This window comes from Pelophylax lessonae (genome assembly GCF_965119305.1).
Source record: "Pelophylax lessonae genome assembly, chromosome: 2".
Lineage (NCBI taxonomy): Eukaryota > Metazoa > Chordata > Amphibia > Anura > Ranidae > Pelophylax > Pelophylax lessonae.
The window spans coordinates 658,166,158-658,178,588 of record NC_138769.1 but is presented as its reverse complement, the minus strand read 5'-3'; the positions used below and the strand labels follow the sequence as shown (position 1 = coordinate 658,178,588).

General features: G+C 45.1%; 1 protein-coding gene across 5 annotated transcripts in view; it reads right to left on the bottom strand.

The window, feature by feature from the left end:
• The window catches only part of FNDC3A (fibronectin type III domain containing 3A), a 491,075-nt gene that overhangs the window by 101,330 nt on the left and 377,314 nt on the right, over positions 1–12,431 (bottom strand). For all 5 annotated transcript variants that reach the window (XM_082246110.1, XM_082246111.1, XM_082246114.1 and 2 more), the window contains one exon: positions 2,825–2,963. In XM_082246110.1, the coding sequence (XP_082102236.1) occupies positions 2,825–2,963 (139 nt within the window). The remainder of the gene's footprint in view (positions 1–2,824; positions 2,964–12,431) is intronic.

The following is a 12,431-nucleotide window of genomic DNA, read 5'->3' as shown; positions in this document are numbered from 1 at the left end:
TCGAAAAACTGTCCTGATTAAACGAAAACATTCGATCTGGTATCGTACGAGAAACATTTTCAGGCTTGTCCCATCGGATAACATCGGATGAACTGTTGTGATCGGCTCTCAAAAGCTGTGTACTAATGATAAGATTATCATACAATCTCTTCGAAAGTGGTATTTTTGGTGCGATTTTCTAGTCGTGTGTATGGGCCATTTAGCTATGTAAAGCATTAAAAATGAGTGTTTATACTGTTTAAAATCCAGTAATACACTGGAGTTGATTTACTAAAGGCAAATAGACTGTGCACTTTGCAAATGCAGTTGCTCCTGATCTTAGTAAATGAGCGTGTGTAGCGGCAAACAAGTGAGGAGTAAAAGCTTCTCTTTTCAAAGAATAGCCAATCACATGCAAGAAAAAAAAAACTGCTTTTTTGCTTGCACATGATTGGATGATGGAAGTTAGCAGCGCTCTCCCTCATTTACACTCAATGACACTTTGGAAAGTGCACAGTCCATTATTTGTGTAGCCCCCCCCCCCCCCCAACCTCTGGAGATCTGGTGGTGACCCCAGAGACAGGGAGGGCTGACATTCCTCCTCAGGGTGCAGGTTACTTGGCATGGTGGGTGGTGTAGAAAGATGGGCGCCAGTCACTTTTATGCTTGAACAAAGAGAAGTTTATTTCTCACAACAGGAAAAATGTGAGAGAGAGGGGTAGGGCACAGGACACCCTTGGTCAAAAACAGCAGCAGACTTGCAGATTGGCAGACTCCTTAGACAAAAATGTAGTAAAGGTAGGCAGCAGCACAGAAAAAGAGCCTTTAAGCTGGAACCAGCAATCTGTACTTTGTAGCGGTCTCCTATACCAACAATATTCAACTCACAGAAGGTGCAGGAACTCTGTGGATGATTCCATCTTGACGCTTTCCCAGGTCCTCCATGGATTCCCGGTCCATGGCAGAGTAACCACTGGTACTTCATCTCAGGTCTCCATCCTTTTCTTTATGCTTCCAGGTAGTAAGCAGGCTCTCCCTTGTAGAGCCCTGAGCACATGGCTATGCCTCAGGCTTAAGGCCTACCCAGCAACAGCTGTTCCTCACACACCCACCCAGGCAAAAGTGACCTAGAACAACTGACTGCCTCCAAATAAATACCTTCTCCCAGCATGCTCAGCAACCAGTATGACTGGCTGAGAAAAGTATACAAATTCATAACCTGCATTCACTGAAGCCCATCATACTAATGCCAAATGTAACAGTGCCACCTAGTGACAAAAGGGAGAAACCACAGCTAAACCAGACAGGAGGAAAATCCAATGATCACAAAGACTACAAATTAGCCAGGCTAGCTACCACCTAGCACAGCTAAATTTATTAGCAGCCCTGTTTAGGACAAGGGTGCGTCATTTGCCTTTAGGAAATCAACTCCACTGTCTTATCCTGCTCTGCACATGTTCAGTTGCTCTCCATTTTTGGCACAAAGCTGAAAATTAGAGCCTGCAGAGGCCAATCTGCTGGCAGCCTAAAGAATTACTGCTGCTCTGGGTCTCTGGGCTTTACCAAAATGGCAGCCTCCAACAAGAAGAAACCGGAGCAATTTACAGCGCCATATTCATGTTGGTAGCATAATTATTAATGTGGAATGTATGCTGCTTTCTAAAGAACATTATTATTTATCAAGTTTTATTGTGTAAAGTTCCCCTTTAAGCATCAAATGCAAAAAACATGGTTGCACCACTTTCTGTCTGCACAAACCCATTTCAGTCATACAGTATATCCATGCTGCAACAATAAATTAAGTGAACAGATTCTTTTGACTATTATAATGATGAAAGTAAAAAGAGCATTGTGCTTGGAGTTTGAAAAGACCGCATTCATCTAAAATGTGTGACCTTAAATATTAAAAAATTATAATATAATAAATAGCTGCATTTATGACATAATTATGAAAAATCACTTCAAAATCTTTAAAACCTGTCAAGGTGGTAGAGGATTTCAGAACTTCTTAATCCAATACCTTCTTTGGTCCTTCTATACCAAGGATCTGCTGGTGGTGTGACACAGCAGAGGTAGGTAAAAAACACAAAATTTTGGACCTACTGGAATCAAGTGAGAATCATTCTTTCAAAATGTATAGATTGCCATATTCCAGATGATATCTTCTATGCTTATTCTTTTTCATAATACTACACCATAATAACACAAATGCATTCTGTGCTCCTCTGCTCTGCAGTGGCGGGACAACGTCATCTAGCGCCCAGGGCAAAGATGCCAAACTGCGCCCCCCTCCTTCCCTTAGGGTTAGGGTCAGAGCGCCCTCATCCCTGCGATAAACCATTGCGCCCAGGGCAGCCGTCCCTCCTGCCCACCCCTTGACCCAGCCCTGCCGCTCTGGTATTGCTCCGGCATCACTCCCCATATAATGCTTGCGTAACCAAAGTTAGCGCATGCGCAGATTTGCTACTGGACTCCGCCAGGTCTTTGGGACTTGTTTGCATGCGCACGGGAGACCCCAGCACCTTGAGAACAAATGTCATTAGTTATGTTGAGTATTGTAGAGATCTACGGTATCTATGTGCATGTGTCGGGATCCTCTGTGTGTGCACAGATATGCTAAGAAGGGTGTTATGTCTGCTCTAAACATCTGATTTGTTTAAATGTATGCAAGACTTTAAAAGTACTTGATTTTTTTTTAGAACAGGAACATTAAATCCTAAAGAAAGATAATTGATGAAAAATACATTCTCATTTTAGATAACCCAAAGAAGATTAATAAGGGGAGACATATTAGGCGCTTCTACATATTAACTGACTTTTGAGTCTCATTTGTAAAATAACATACCTTCCATTGGAGGGAAAGTGAATTTTTGGTCCGATTTGCAATTCGTGGAGGGTTTGGGGTGTCTGGCTCGCAGCTCAATGTGGTGAAACTTACAGCCTCAGAAGGGTTCCCTTTAACAGAGTTTAGCTCTGCTTGAACGCTACAAATGGATAAATAAAACAGAAAGAGACAGTAAATAAAGGGATAGAAAGCGATCTGTACAAGTACCAATTCATAGATCAACATATCTCAAATTCCACAAATAGGACCAAGTTTAATGCTCAATTGATTTAAAGTGGTTGTAAAGTCAGAAGTTTTTTTTTTATCTTAATGCATTCTATGTATTAAGTTAAAAAAAAACTCCTGTGTGCAGCAGCCCCCCTTAGCTCACCCCCCCCCCCAATACATTCCTGAGCGCCTCTCGATCCAGCAGTAGCTGTCTCAGCTGCCCAAGACACTCCCTCCTCATTGGCTGAAATGGCAGCATGGCACCATTGGCTCCTGCTGCTGTCAGTCAGTGAGCCAATGAAGAGAGAGAGGGGGCGGGACGCGACCCTGTTTCTGAATGGACACAGGAGCTGTGGCTCGGCACAGGTGCCCCCATAGCAAGCTGCTTGCTGTGGGGGCACTCAACGGGAAGGAGGGGCCAGGTGTCCCCCAGTCTGGATGGAGGAACAAAGGAGGAGGCATTGTCAACCTGAGGTGAGGGTAGTGTTAGATGCACTAGCAGAGTTAGATTGATTTGATTAGAAAATTGAACTCCAGCTAACGCTTTTTAAACATTTACAGCAACAGTTTTATTTCCCCTTTGGGACAAAGGTTTTACATAAATTAAGAAAAGCTGACCATTGCAGGCAACCCATCAGTGATAAATGGTTTGGATCAACCCTCTAACTCAGGGGTCCTCAAACTTTTTAAACAGGGGGCCAGTTCACGGTCCCTCAGACACTGTTGGGGGCCGGACTATAGTTTGAAAAAAAATATAAACCAGCGTGCCCCCTTTCAATGCCGAGACCAGCGTGCCCCCTTTCAATGCAGAGACCAGCGTGCCCCCTTTCAATGCAGAGACCAGCGTGCCCCCTTCAATGCAGAGACCAGCGTGCCCCCTTCAATGCAGAGACCAGCGTGCCCCCTTCAATGCAGAGACCAGCGTGCCCCCTTCAATGCAGAGACCAGCGTGCCCCCTTCAATGCAGAGACCAGCGTGCCCCCTTCAATGCAGAGACCAGCGTGCCCCCTTCAATGCAGAGACCAGCGTGCCCCCTTCAATGCAGAGACCAGCGTGCCCCCTTCAATGCAGAGACCAGCGTGCCTCCTTCAATGCAGAGACCAGCGTGCCCCCTTCAATGCAGAGACCAGCGTGCCCCCTTCAATGCAGAGACCAGCGTGCCCCCTTCAATGCAGAGACCAGCGTGCCCCCTTCAATGCAGAGACCAGCGTGCCCCCTTCAATGCAGAGACCAGCGTGCCCCCTTCAATGCAGAGACCAGCGTGCCCCCTTTCAATGCAGAGACCAGCGTGCCCCCTTTCAATGCAGAGACCAGCGTGCCCCCTTTGAATGCAGAGACCAGCGTGCCCTCTTTCAATGCAGAGACCAGCGTGCCCCCTTTCAATGCAGAGACCAGCGTGCCCCCTTTCAATGCAGAGACCAGCGTGCCCCCTTTCAATGCAGAGACCAGCGTGCCCCCTTTCAATGCAGAAACCAGCGTGCACCCTTTCAATGCAGAGAGCAGAGTGCCCCCTTTCAATGCAGAGACCAGAGTGCCCCCTTTCAATGCAGAGACCAGAGTGCCCCCTTTCAATGCAGAGACCAGAGTGCCCCCTTTCAATGCAGAGACCAGAGTGCCCCCCTTTCAATGCAGAGACCAGAGTGGGCTAGGGCGCAGTGCAGGGTGAGGCAGAAAGTGCCATCATATACTGGCAACAGCAGGTTTAGGCTGGACCTGCTGTTTGTGACAGTCAGGAGCAACAAATCCTTTCTGTTATCCTCCATGCGCACATGAACAAAAGGTACTTCAATAAACGAAAAACTCCGCTCGCAACACTGAGTACATTTCCATTAGTAATACCGAGTGCATTTTGCTTCAGTCCTTCCTTGAGATATACAAGAAAGGTATTCAACACTGCAACATCTGTACATATCTGGAATAAAGTATATCTGAAATCAGCCAATGGCCTACTAATGCTATCCAGGGAATCCTTTGACAGGCAGGTAAACATGTGAGAGGGGGCCTGGAGCTCCACCTGTTCACTTGAAATAAACCGATAATATTCATAGGTACAATTTAAAACGGAGGTTTAATTTGCTTGTATTTTGCCCTCTCCGATTCTCCAGTATCATTACATAACTCATTTCAGACAGTGATCACGGTGTCTCTGTACTTCTCTATGCAATGCATGTAGATCATGGGGAGGGGCTTGCAGGATACTGTACACAGCTTCCTGAAAACATCAAAGCACCCTGCCTCAGTAGTCCCCTGAAAGGTCCTTAGCCCTGATGCAAGCAGTGGGCTTACTCTTGGGAAGAATTTTGCAAATATCAAAATACCTTGATTGATGAATGTATGTCTGGAGCAGTAGATGTTCCTAGGCAGGCTGCATTTGCTTGCAGACTTCCCTAGGTAGCGCTCACATTTTTGATTGAAACAACTAAACTCCAATGTATGAAAGGACAAGTCATGTTGAGAAAGAAAGGGCCTATCTGAATTGAAACCAGAGCAGCATTTTCAGTACAGGAGATGAGCCTGTACAACTGTGCAAAGCTGAAGGTAAGGCTGGAGTTTAGCTTTAATATTTTCCTGATCATAAAAATAAATACAATTATTTTTTAATTATGCCCATAATAAAGAAAAAAAAGCAGAATTATTCCTTTTGAATTGCTCAGTATCTGTTAAAGGATATTATGTACCCAGCACAGCAGTGTGGGTTATGTTAGGACAATCACTTCAGGTGTCAGCAATATGAGCAATAACAGGGTATAAATATATGTCTGGAGGCGCTGAATGCACACAGGAGCTCAGGGAGTAGGCAGAATTAGTCACAGGCTGTAGGATGCTTTTAACATGTACAATGAAGATGAAAACAACGTAGAAAGTGAAATCCACTAATAATAGCCTGTTAAAGAAAACAAAGGGGAAAATACCATAGACAGCATTACAGGATAGTCCCTAAATAAAAACTACTTTACCCTAGATTTCATACCCCTCGTATACCTCCTGAAAGCAAATTACCGTCAGTTTGGATCATTTTTAAGCATCAACTCACCTTTAGTCTTAAGGTGTGGCAGAGGCTATGCTGATTTTAGATTTTTTAAAAAGTTCAAATGTAACAATGGTCATGCCTAGCCTACACAGTACAGACCCATTCACAAGTGTGTCAATAACAGGCTTTGAAAATCATTTAAAGGATAAGTTCACCTTTTATAACATGTTACATCCATATTCAGGGTGTAACATTATGAAAGGACCGCCCCCCTATTCCCCGCTTTGACAGCTAGAGGGGGATCTCCCCCCCCCCCCCCCCCACTACCTGTCACAATAAAAAAAAAACTCATTCACAGTGTTCTCTGAAAGGAAAACCTAAGCAGCTGTCAGCCTTAGTTCCCAATTAACTACTGCGGCGCTATGAGCACTGTGGTAGTTCTTTGATTCTTCCTATCAGAATGCATCGGCTTGCTCGTATGAGGTACAAGCAAGCAGATACACTGACAGATCTGAAGGAGACCTGCATGGTATCACCGATCTGCTGATCAGTAGTGCAATGCTTTATAGGCTCCCAAAACAAAAAATAATAAATGCACATTTTTTTACCTGCAAAAAAATGTGCATTTATTATTTTTTGTCAAAAGGCAAACAGATTCTTTAACCTGCTTAGCGGTATCCCCGAGCGTGACTCGGGGTGGATTTTCCATGCTATTATCGGTATCCCCGAGTCACGCTCGGGGTGGATGTGCAGAGCGAGCAGCGGTGTCTCTTACCTTCTCCTGGCGATCCAGCGATGATCTCCCATTGCTGTGATCGCCAGCCGAGATCCCCGTCGGTATGAGGACTTCCTGGTTCCGTTCCCTGCAGCAGCAATGCTGCATGGGAGCGGAACTAGGGAGGGAAATTCAAACGTTGCACAAAACACAAACACATAACATTTATATTATATATATATTTATACACATTATATATACACACACACACATATATATATATATATATATATATATATATATATACACACACACACACACACACACACACACACACACACATATATATATATATATATATATATATATATATATATATATATATATATATATATATATATAACGCATGAATTATAATCTAATCAATAATATAATTTTATTATACAATATATATTATATTATATAATAAAATTATATTATTGATTAGATAATTCATGCGTTTGTGTTTCAAATTTATCACATCTGGGATGTCTACTAGAGTCTTGTTTTGGTCAGGTTTAAGTGAATTACGAAGAATTGTAGGCCTATAATACAGAACACCAAATTTCCATGCAAAAAATTGTACCGCTTTTGGTACAGAATTCCTGACATAATCATACCGCCAGTGAGGTTAAGACTCTTTCAAAGTGGTCTGGATTTCGAGATGAACTCAGTAGTGTTCAGATCCTAGTCTGAACCCACCTGAGCAATCCAATCAACACGCTGTCACTATATGCGATAATGTGACCAATCACAAGTGCCCAAGGAATTCACCATTCTGCAGCTTCATGTATATATGCCTCTTTGTCTACGTGCGGGGTTAGAAATGTCTCGTGATTGGCACAGTACAAATAGCTTCCTGATGGGATCCTAAGGGGGTTCAGACTAGGATCTGAACATGCCCAAGCTCACAACTATTTGCATTTTTTTTTACAAATGTAAGCCAATGGCTTTGTTCTCCATGTTTGAGACAAGTGGTTGTGCTCCTTCAAATCACTGTGTATTTATTTACTTGGATGCTGCAAGTGATCAAATGCAAGAAGTCAATTGACACATCTCCCAAAAGTTTACCATATACTTAGCATTTGAAAACCGCTTCTAAAATCTATTTTGTAAGACTGCGGAAGTAAAGGCTAACATAGCTAGATGCTGTCAAGCGCATACTGAACACACCACAAAAGTATGTCAGTGCTTAAAGGGTATCTAACCCCAAGAAAAAAAGAGAAGTTTGACTTATCCGTAAATTTCATATCTTGGAGTACAGTAGAGGACACAGACTGGATATTCATTGACCCTGGGTTATAGGCTGCTACCTTCAGGTGACTGGACACTGCCACAGCTTTGCTGGACACACACCATGGGCATACCCTATTAACCCTACTCTACTCTGTGGGGACCGCGAGGGGTAGGGTATCCTGTGTCCTGTACTGTACTTCAAGATATGGAATTTACAGGTTAAGTCTTATCATACAGCACAGGGCACTGGCTGGATATTCATAGATCTGTGGATGTTCCAAAGCAATGAATAAAGAAGGGTGAGCAACAACAGGGAAAACTGTGCTAACAGGCTCAACAATAACAAGAGTCAACAGACCCAACTCCGAAACCTGCTGCAGGAACCTTGTTATCAAAGGCCTCCATCTGCAGAAGCTTGGACGTCCACATGATAAAACTTGAAGGTGTGAGCTAAAGACCAGATGGCAGCTTTGTAAAACTGGGCAACATAGGCTTAATGTCAAAATGCCCAGGCAACACCCACCTATCTCGTGGAGTAAGCGCATAAGGGTGCTGAAGCGGGTTTATCCTTTAGAATGAAGCTCTTGGGAGGAGTAGTTTTATCAATTTGGCAATAGTATGGAATGAAAGAGGGAGCTCTGAGACAAAAGGTCTGGCCTTTTTGGTAGCGGCAAAGTGACTGTCTCCTAGATGTTGGAGTAGGTCTGTGTACCAGGTTCTTTTGGGCCAGTTGGGTGCAATAGGAATCACCTATTTCTTCTATTGCGCTATTTTTCCAAGAACATTAAGGCAGCATCCTCATTGCCAGAAAGGCATGTATGAACTGGAACAGAGTCCAGAGAATTAGCAGAGCATCCGATGACAGTGCTAGAGGAACCTTGCATCTGGCTTCAAACATGGGTAACCATTTTTTGAACCTGGACGTCAGGAATGTCTACATCTGGAGACCACCATATCGGATATAGGAGATTGAAGAAGATGTCAGGTTGAAGGGCCCATTATGCTTGGTTCAGGTGGAGACAGCTGGGGTCTTCCAATTGTCCTCTCCTGAGATGTAAACTGCAGAGAGGGCTGAACAATGTGCCCTCGCCCACGAGATGATCAGACTTCTTTTTATTAGGGCTGCCTGACTCCTGGTGGTTAATATAGGTCAAAGATGTGGCATTATCTGATTGGCTGACCTTGATTCAGAGCTAATTTTAACGCTCAGAGCTCCAGGATGTTGATGGGAAACTTAGCTTCCCTGATTAACCATGTTCTCTGAATTGTGATAGACTAACACTCCTCCCCAGCCTGTGAGGCTGGCATCGGTTATCACCCTCCATGGATGAGGTAGAAAAAACTTCAAGGTCAACGGTCAAGAGAAGGAGTGTGCTTGTTCCAGGCCAACAAGATGTTGTATTGAGTGAAGAAGAAGGCCTTGAATGAGGCTACTGTGAAGCCAAGAGCTCCCAGAGAATCTCAATGAGGGAAGTCTCTTTAATCTTAAGATTGGAGCATGAGATCTTAGAGAGAGGATTTTGCTTTCTGGAAGGAAGACTTGTCTGGGCTCGGTCCACAACAAGACCTATGTATTCTAAGTAAAGCGAAGGTTGGAGAGCAGACCTTTGAAAGTGGATTACCAAATCTAAAGCAGAAGTATCTGAATAGTCATTTGGACATTTGCACATAGTTGAAGTAGAGAAGAGTCCTTCTGAAGACAGGGTTTTAGGGTACCCCGTTACCTGAAAGCTCTGAGTTCTTAAGAGGACAAGAAGAGGGACAAATGCATTTGTGAAGTCTAGAGGATAGACCAAATGGGAATGTGACAAATCTGAAGTATTTGTCTCCTGCTGCGAAGTGCAGGAAGCGCTGATCATGAGGGTAAACAGGAATATACAAATAAGCATCCTGGATGTCTACTGAATTATTCCCCTTGTCTCAGAGAGGCAATACCTGACCTTGTGGTTTCCATGCAAACTTTGTTTTGGGGGATTTTGGGTCCAGGACAGATAAATATCTCTGTTTAGCTTTTGGCACTATTAATAGGTTTCAACAATTCTTTTAGCTGTCCTTCAGTTTGATGGGAGATGATTGAAGGTGGCCAGAAAATCTGACTGTCCTTGAGAAGGTTTCAGTTGGTTTGAGAGAAGAAAATGATGAGGTAGAGTTTTAAATTCTATACGTGTTTTGTACCCCTATGAAACCACCAGTTGAACCCACAGGTCTGAAACATCGTTCCTTCGGAAGGAACAACTGATCTGGATGAAGAACCACCTTATCCTTGTCAACCACCAGGTAAGATGAACGACAAGACAGCGCTGCCAGCTCTGACACCCTATGCGAAGAAGTAATAGCCACCAAATAGGCCACCTTCTGGGATAACGTAAGCAGGGGAACCTCCTGAATATTTTCAAAGGGAGGGTTCTGGAGAACTGACAACACCAAATTGAGGTCCCACAGCGGCAACGGAGACTGCACTGGAGGAACCAAGTGTCTCACTCTCTGGATAAAAAGGTATGCACCAAGGAATGTGTGGCCAACAGACGTTGAAAGAAAACCACCAGGGCTGAGACCTGGCCCTTGATGGTACTCAAAGCCAGGTGCTGCTCAGCCCCTCGCTGGAGGAAAGCCAAGTTCAGAGTCACCGAAAAAGAGCGCAGGTGAACCCTGAGGGATTCACACAATGCAATGTATGACTTCCAAGTACCATGGTAAATCTTCCTAGAAGTAGATTTTCTAGCTTTTACCAGCGTAGGAATCAACAAACCTCTATTCTTCAGCACCTGGCTTTCAACGGCAAAGTCGTCAAAGCCAGCGACTGTGAAGCAAGATGGAAGTTTCGCCCTTGGGACAGCAGATCTTCCCTGAGAGGAAGTCTCCAAGGAGCATCAGGGATCAGCCGTACCAGATCGGCGTACCAAGACCGGCGAGGCCAGTCTGGAGCCACTGGGATAACCACAATCCCTTCTGCCTCTATGCTGCGCAGGAGTCTCGGCAGAAGCTTGAATGGAGGAAAGGCGTAAATCAGATGATACTGACTCCAAGGAGCCACTAATGCGTCTGTGGCGTTGGCTAGAGGATCCCGAAACTGTGCCACAAACCTCTGCACTTTCCTGTTGAGGCGAGAGGCCAACAGATCCACCATGGGAGTACTCCACTGGAGACAAAACTGACGAAACACCTCCGGATGAAGTGACCATTCCCCTTGGTCCAACGCCTGTCAACTCAAGGAAATCCGCCTGCCAATTTTCCATCCCTGGAATGTGTACAGCAGAGAGGGCTGAACGATTCATTCTGCCCACCTCCTTAGAATGCCGGCTACTTTCCGAGCCGCCAGGACACTTCTTGTGCCCCCTTGGTGATTGACATAGGCCATGGCATTGTCTGACTGAATCTGTACTGGACACCCCTGGAGACGACTTGTCCAATGATCCAGACAAAGTCTGAACGCTCGGAGCTCCAGTACATTGATCGGTAGCCTGGACTCTTCCTGTGTCCAGACCCCCTGAGCACACATTGTGTCGATGACCCCTCCCCACCCAGACAGGCTGACGTCCGTGGTGACGACCGTCCAGTACAGGGGAAGAAATTAATTTTTCCTGACGAAGTGCTGGAGAACGAAGCCACCAAACCAGGGACCACCCCTCGTACTCTTGCTTGACAGGATCAGATTGTCTAGAGACTGAGGATCCTTGTTACATTTCACCAGAATCTCCTTTTGCAGAGATCTCGTGTAGAACTGTGCAAATGGAACTGCCTCAAAGGGTAGACACCATCAGGCCCAGCACCTGCATGCAAGACCAAAGAGATGACTGTCTGCTGGACGGCAGAAGCTGAATTGCCTCCCGCTATTTCTGAAGTTTTTCCTGGGGAAGAAACACTCTGGCTGAGGCCGAGTCCAGCATCAGACCAAGATAGTCTAGACTTGTGGATGGAACCAGAGCAGAATTCTGAAGGTTCAGAACCCAACCAAACTCCTTCAGAGTTCGCAGAGTAATCTCCAAGTTTACTTGGAGAGACTGCTCGCAATAGCAGATCGTCCAGATACCCCAGTACCTCCAACTCCCGCTGACGCAGCAATGCTAGCACCGGGGCCAATACCTTTGTGAATACCCGAGAAACGAAGGCGAGACCAAAGGGTGACCCCACAAATTGATAATGCTCTTTGCCCACGGCAAAGCAGAGGAAGTGCTGGTGGGCGGCACATATAGGGATGTGAAGGTAGGCGTCCTTGATGTAGATGGGAGGAGAGGTAATCCCCCTGATGTAAGGATGCCACTACCGTGCAAATGGATTCCATTCGGAACTTCTGTAGCCGCGCAAAGCAGTTTAGCACTGTAAGGCTTCTTTCACACGGCCGCTCCGGTGTTTGGCTCCGCTGCGGGACTTTTTTTTTTTTATCGCGGAGCAGATGACATTTGTGTCATCCGCTCCGTATGTCCGCATATCATCCCATC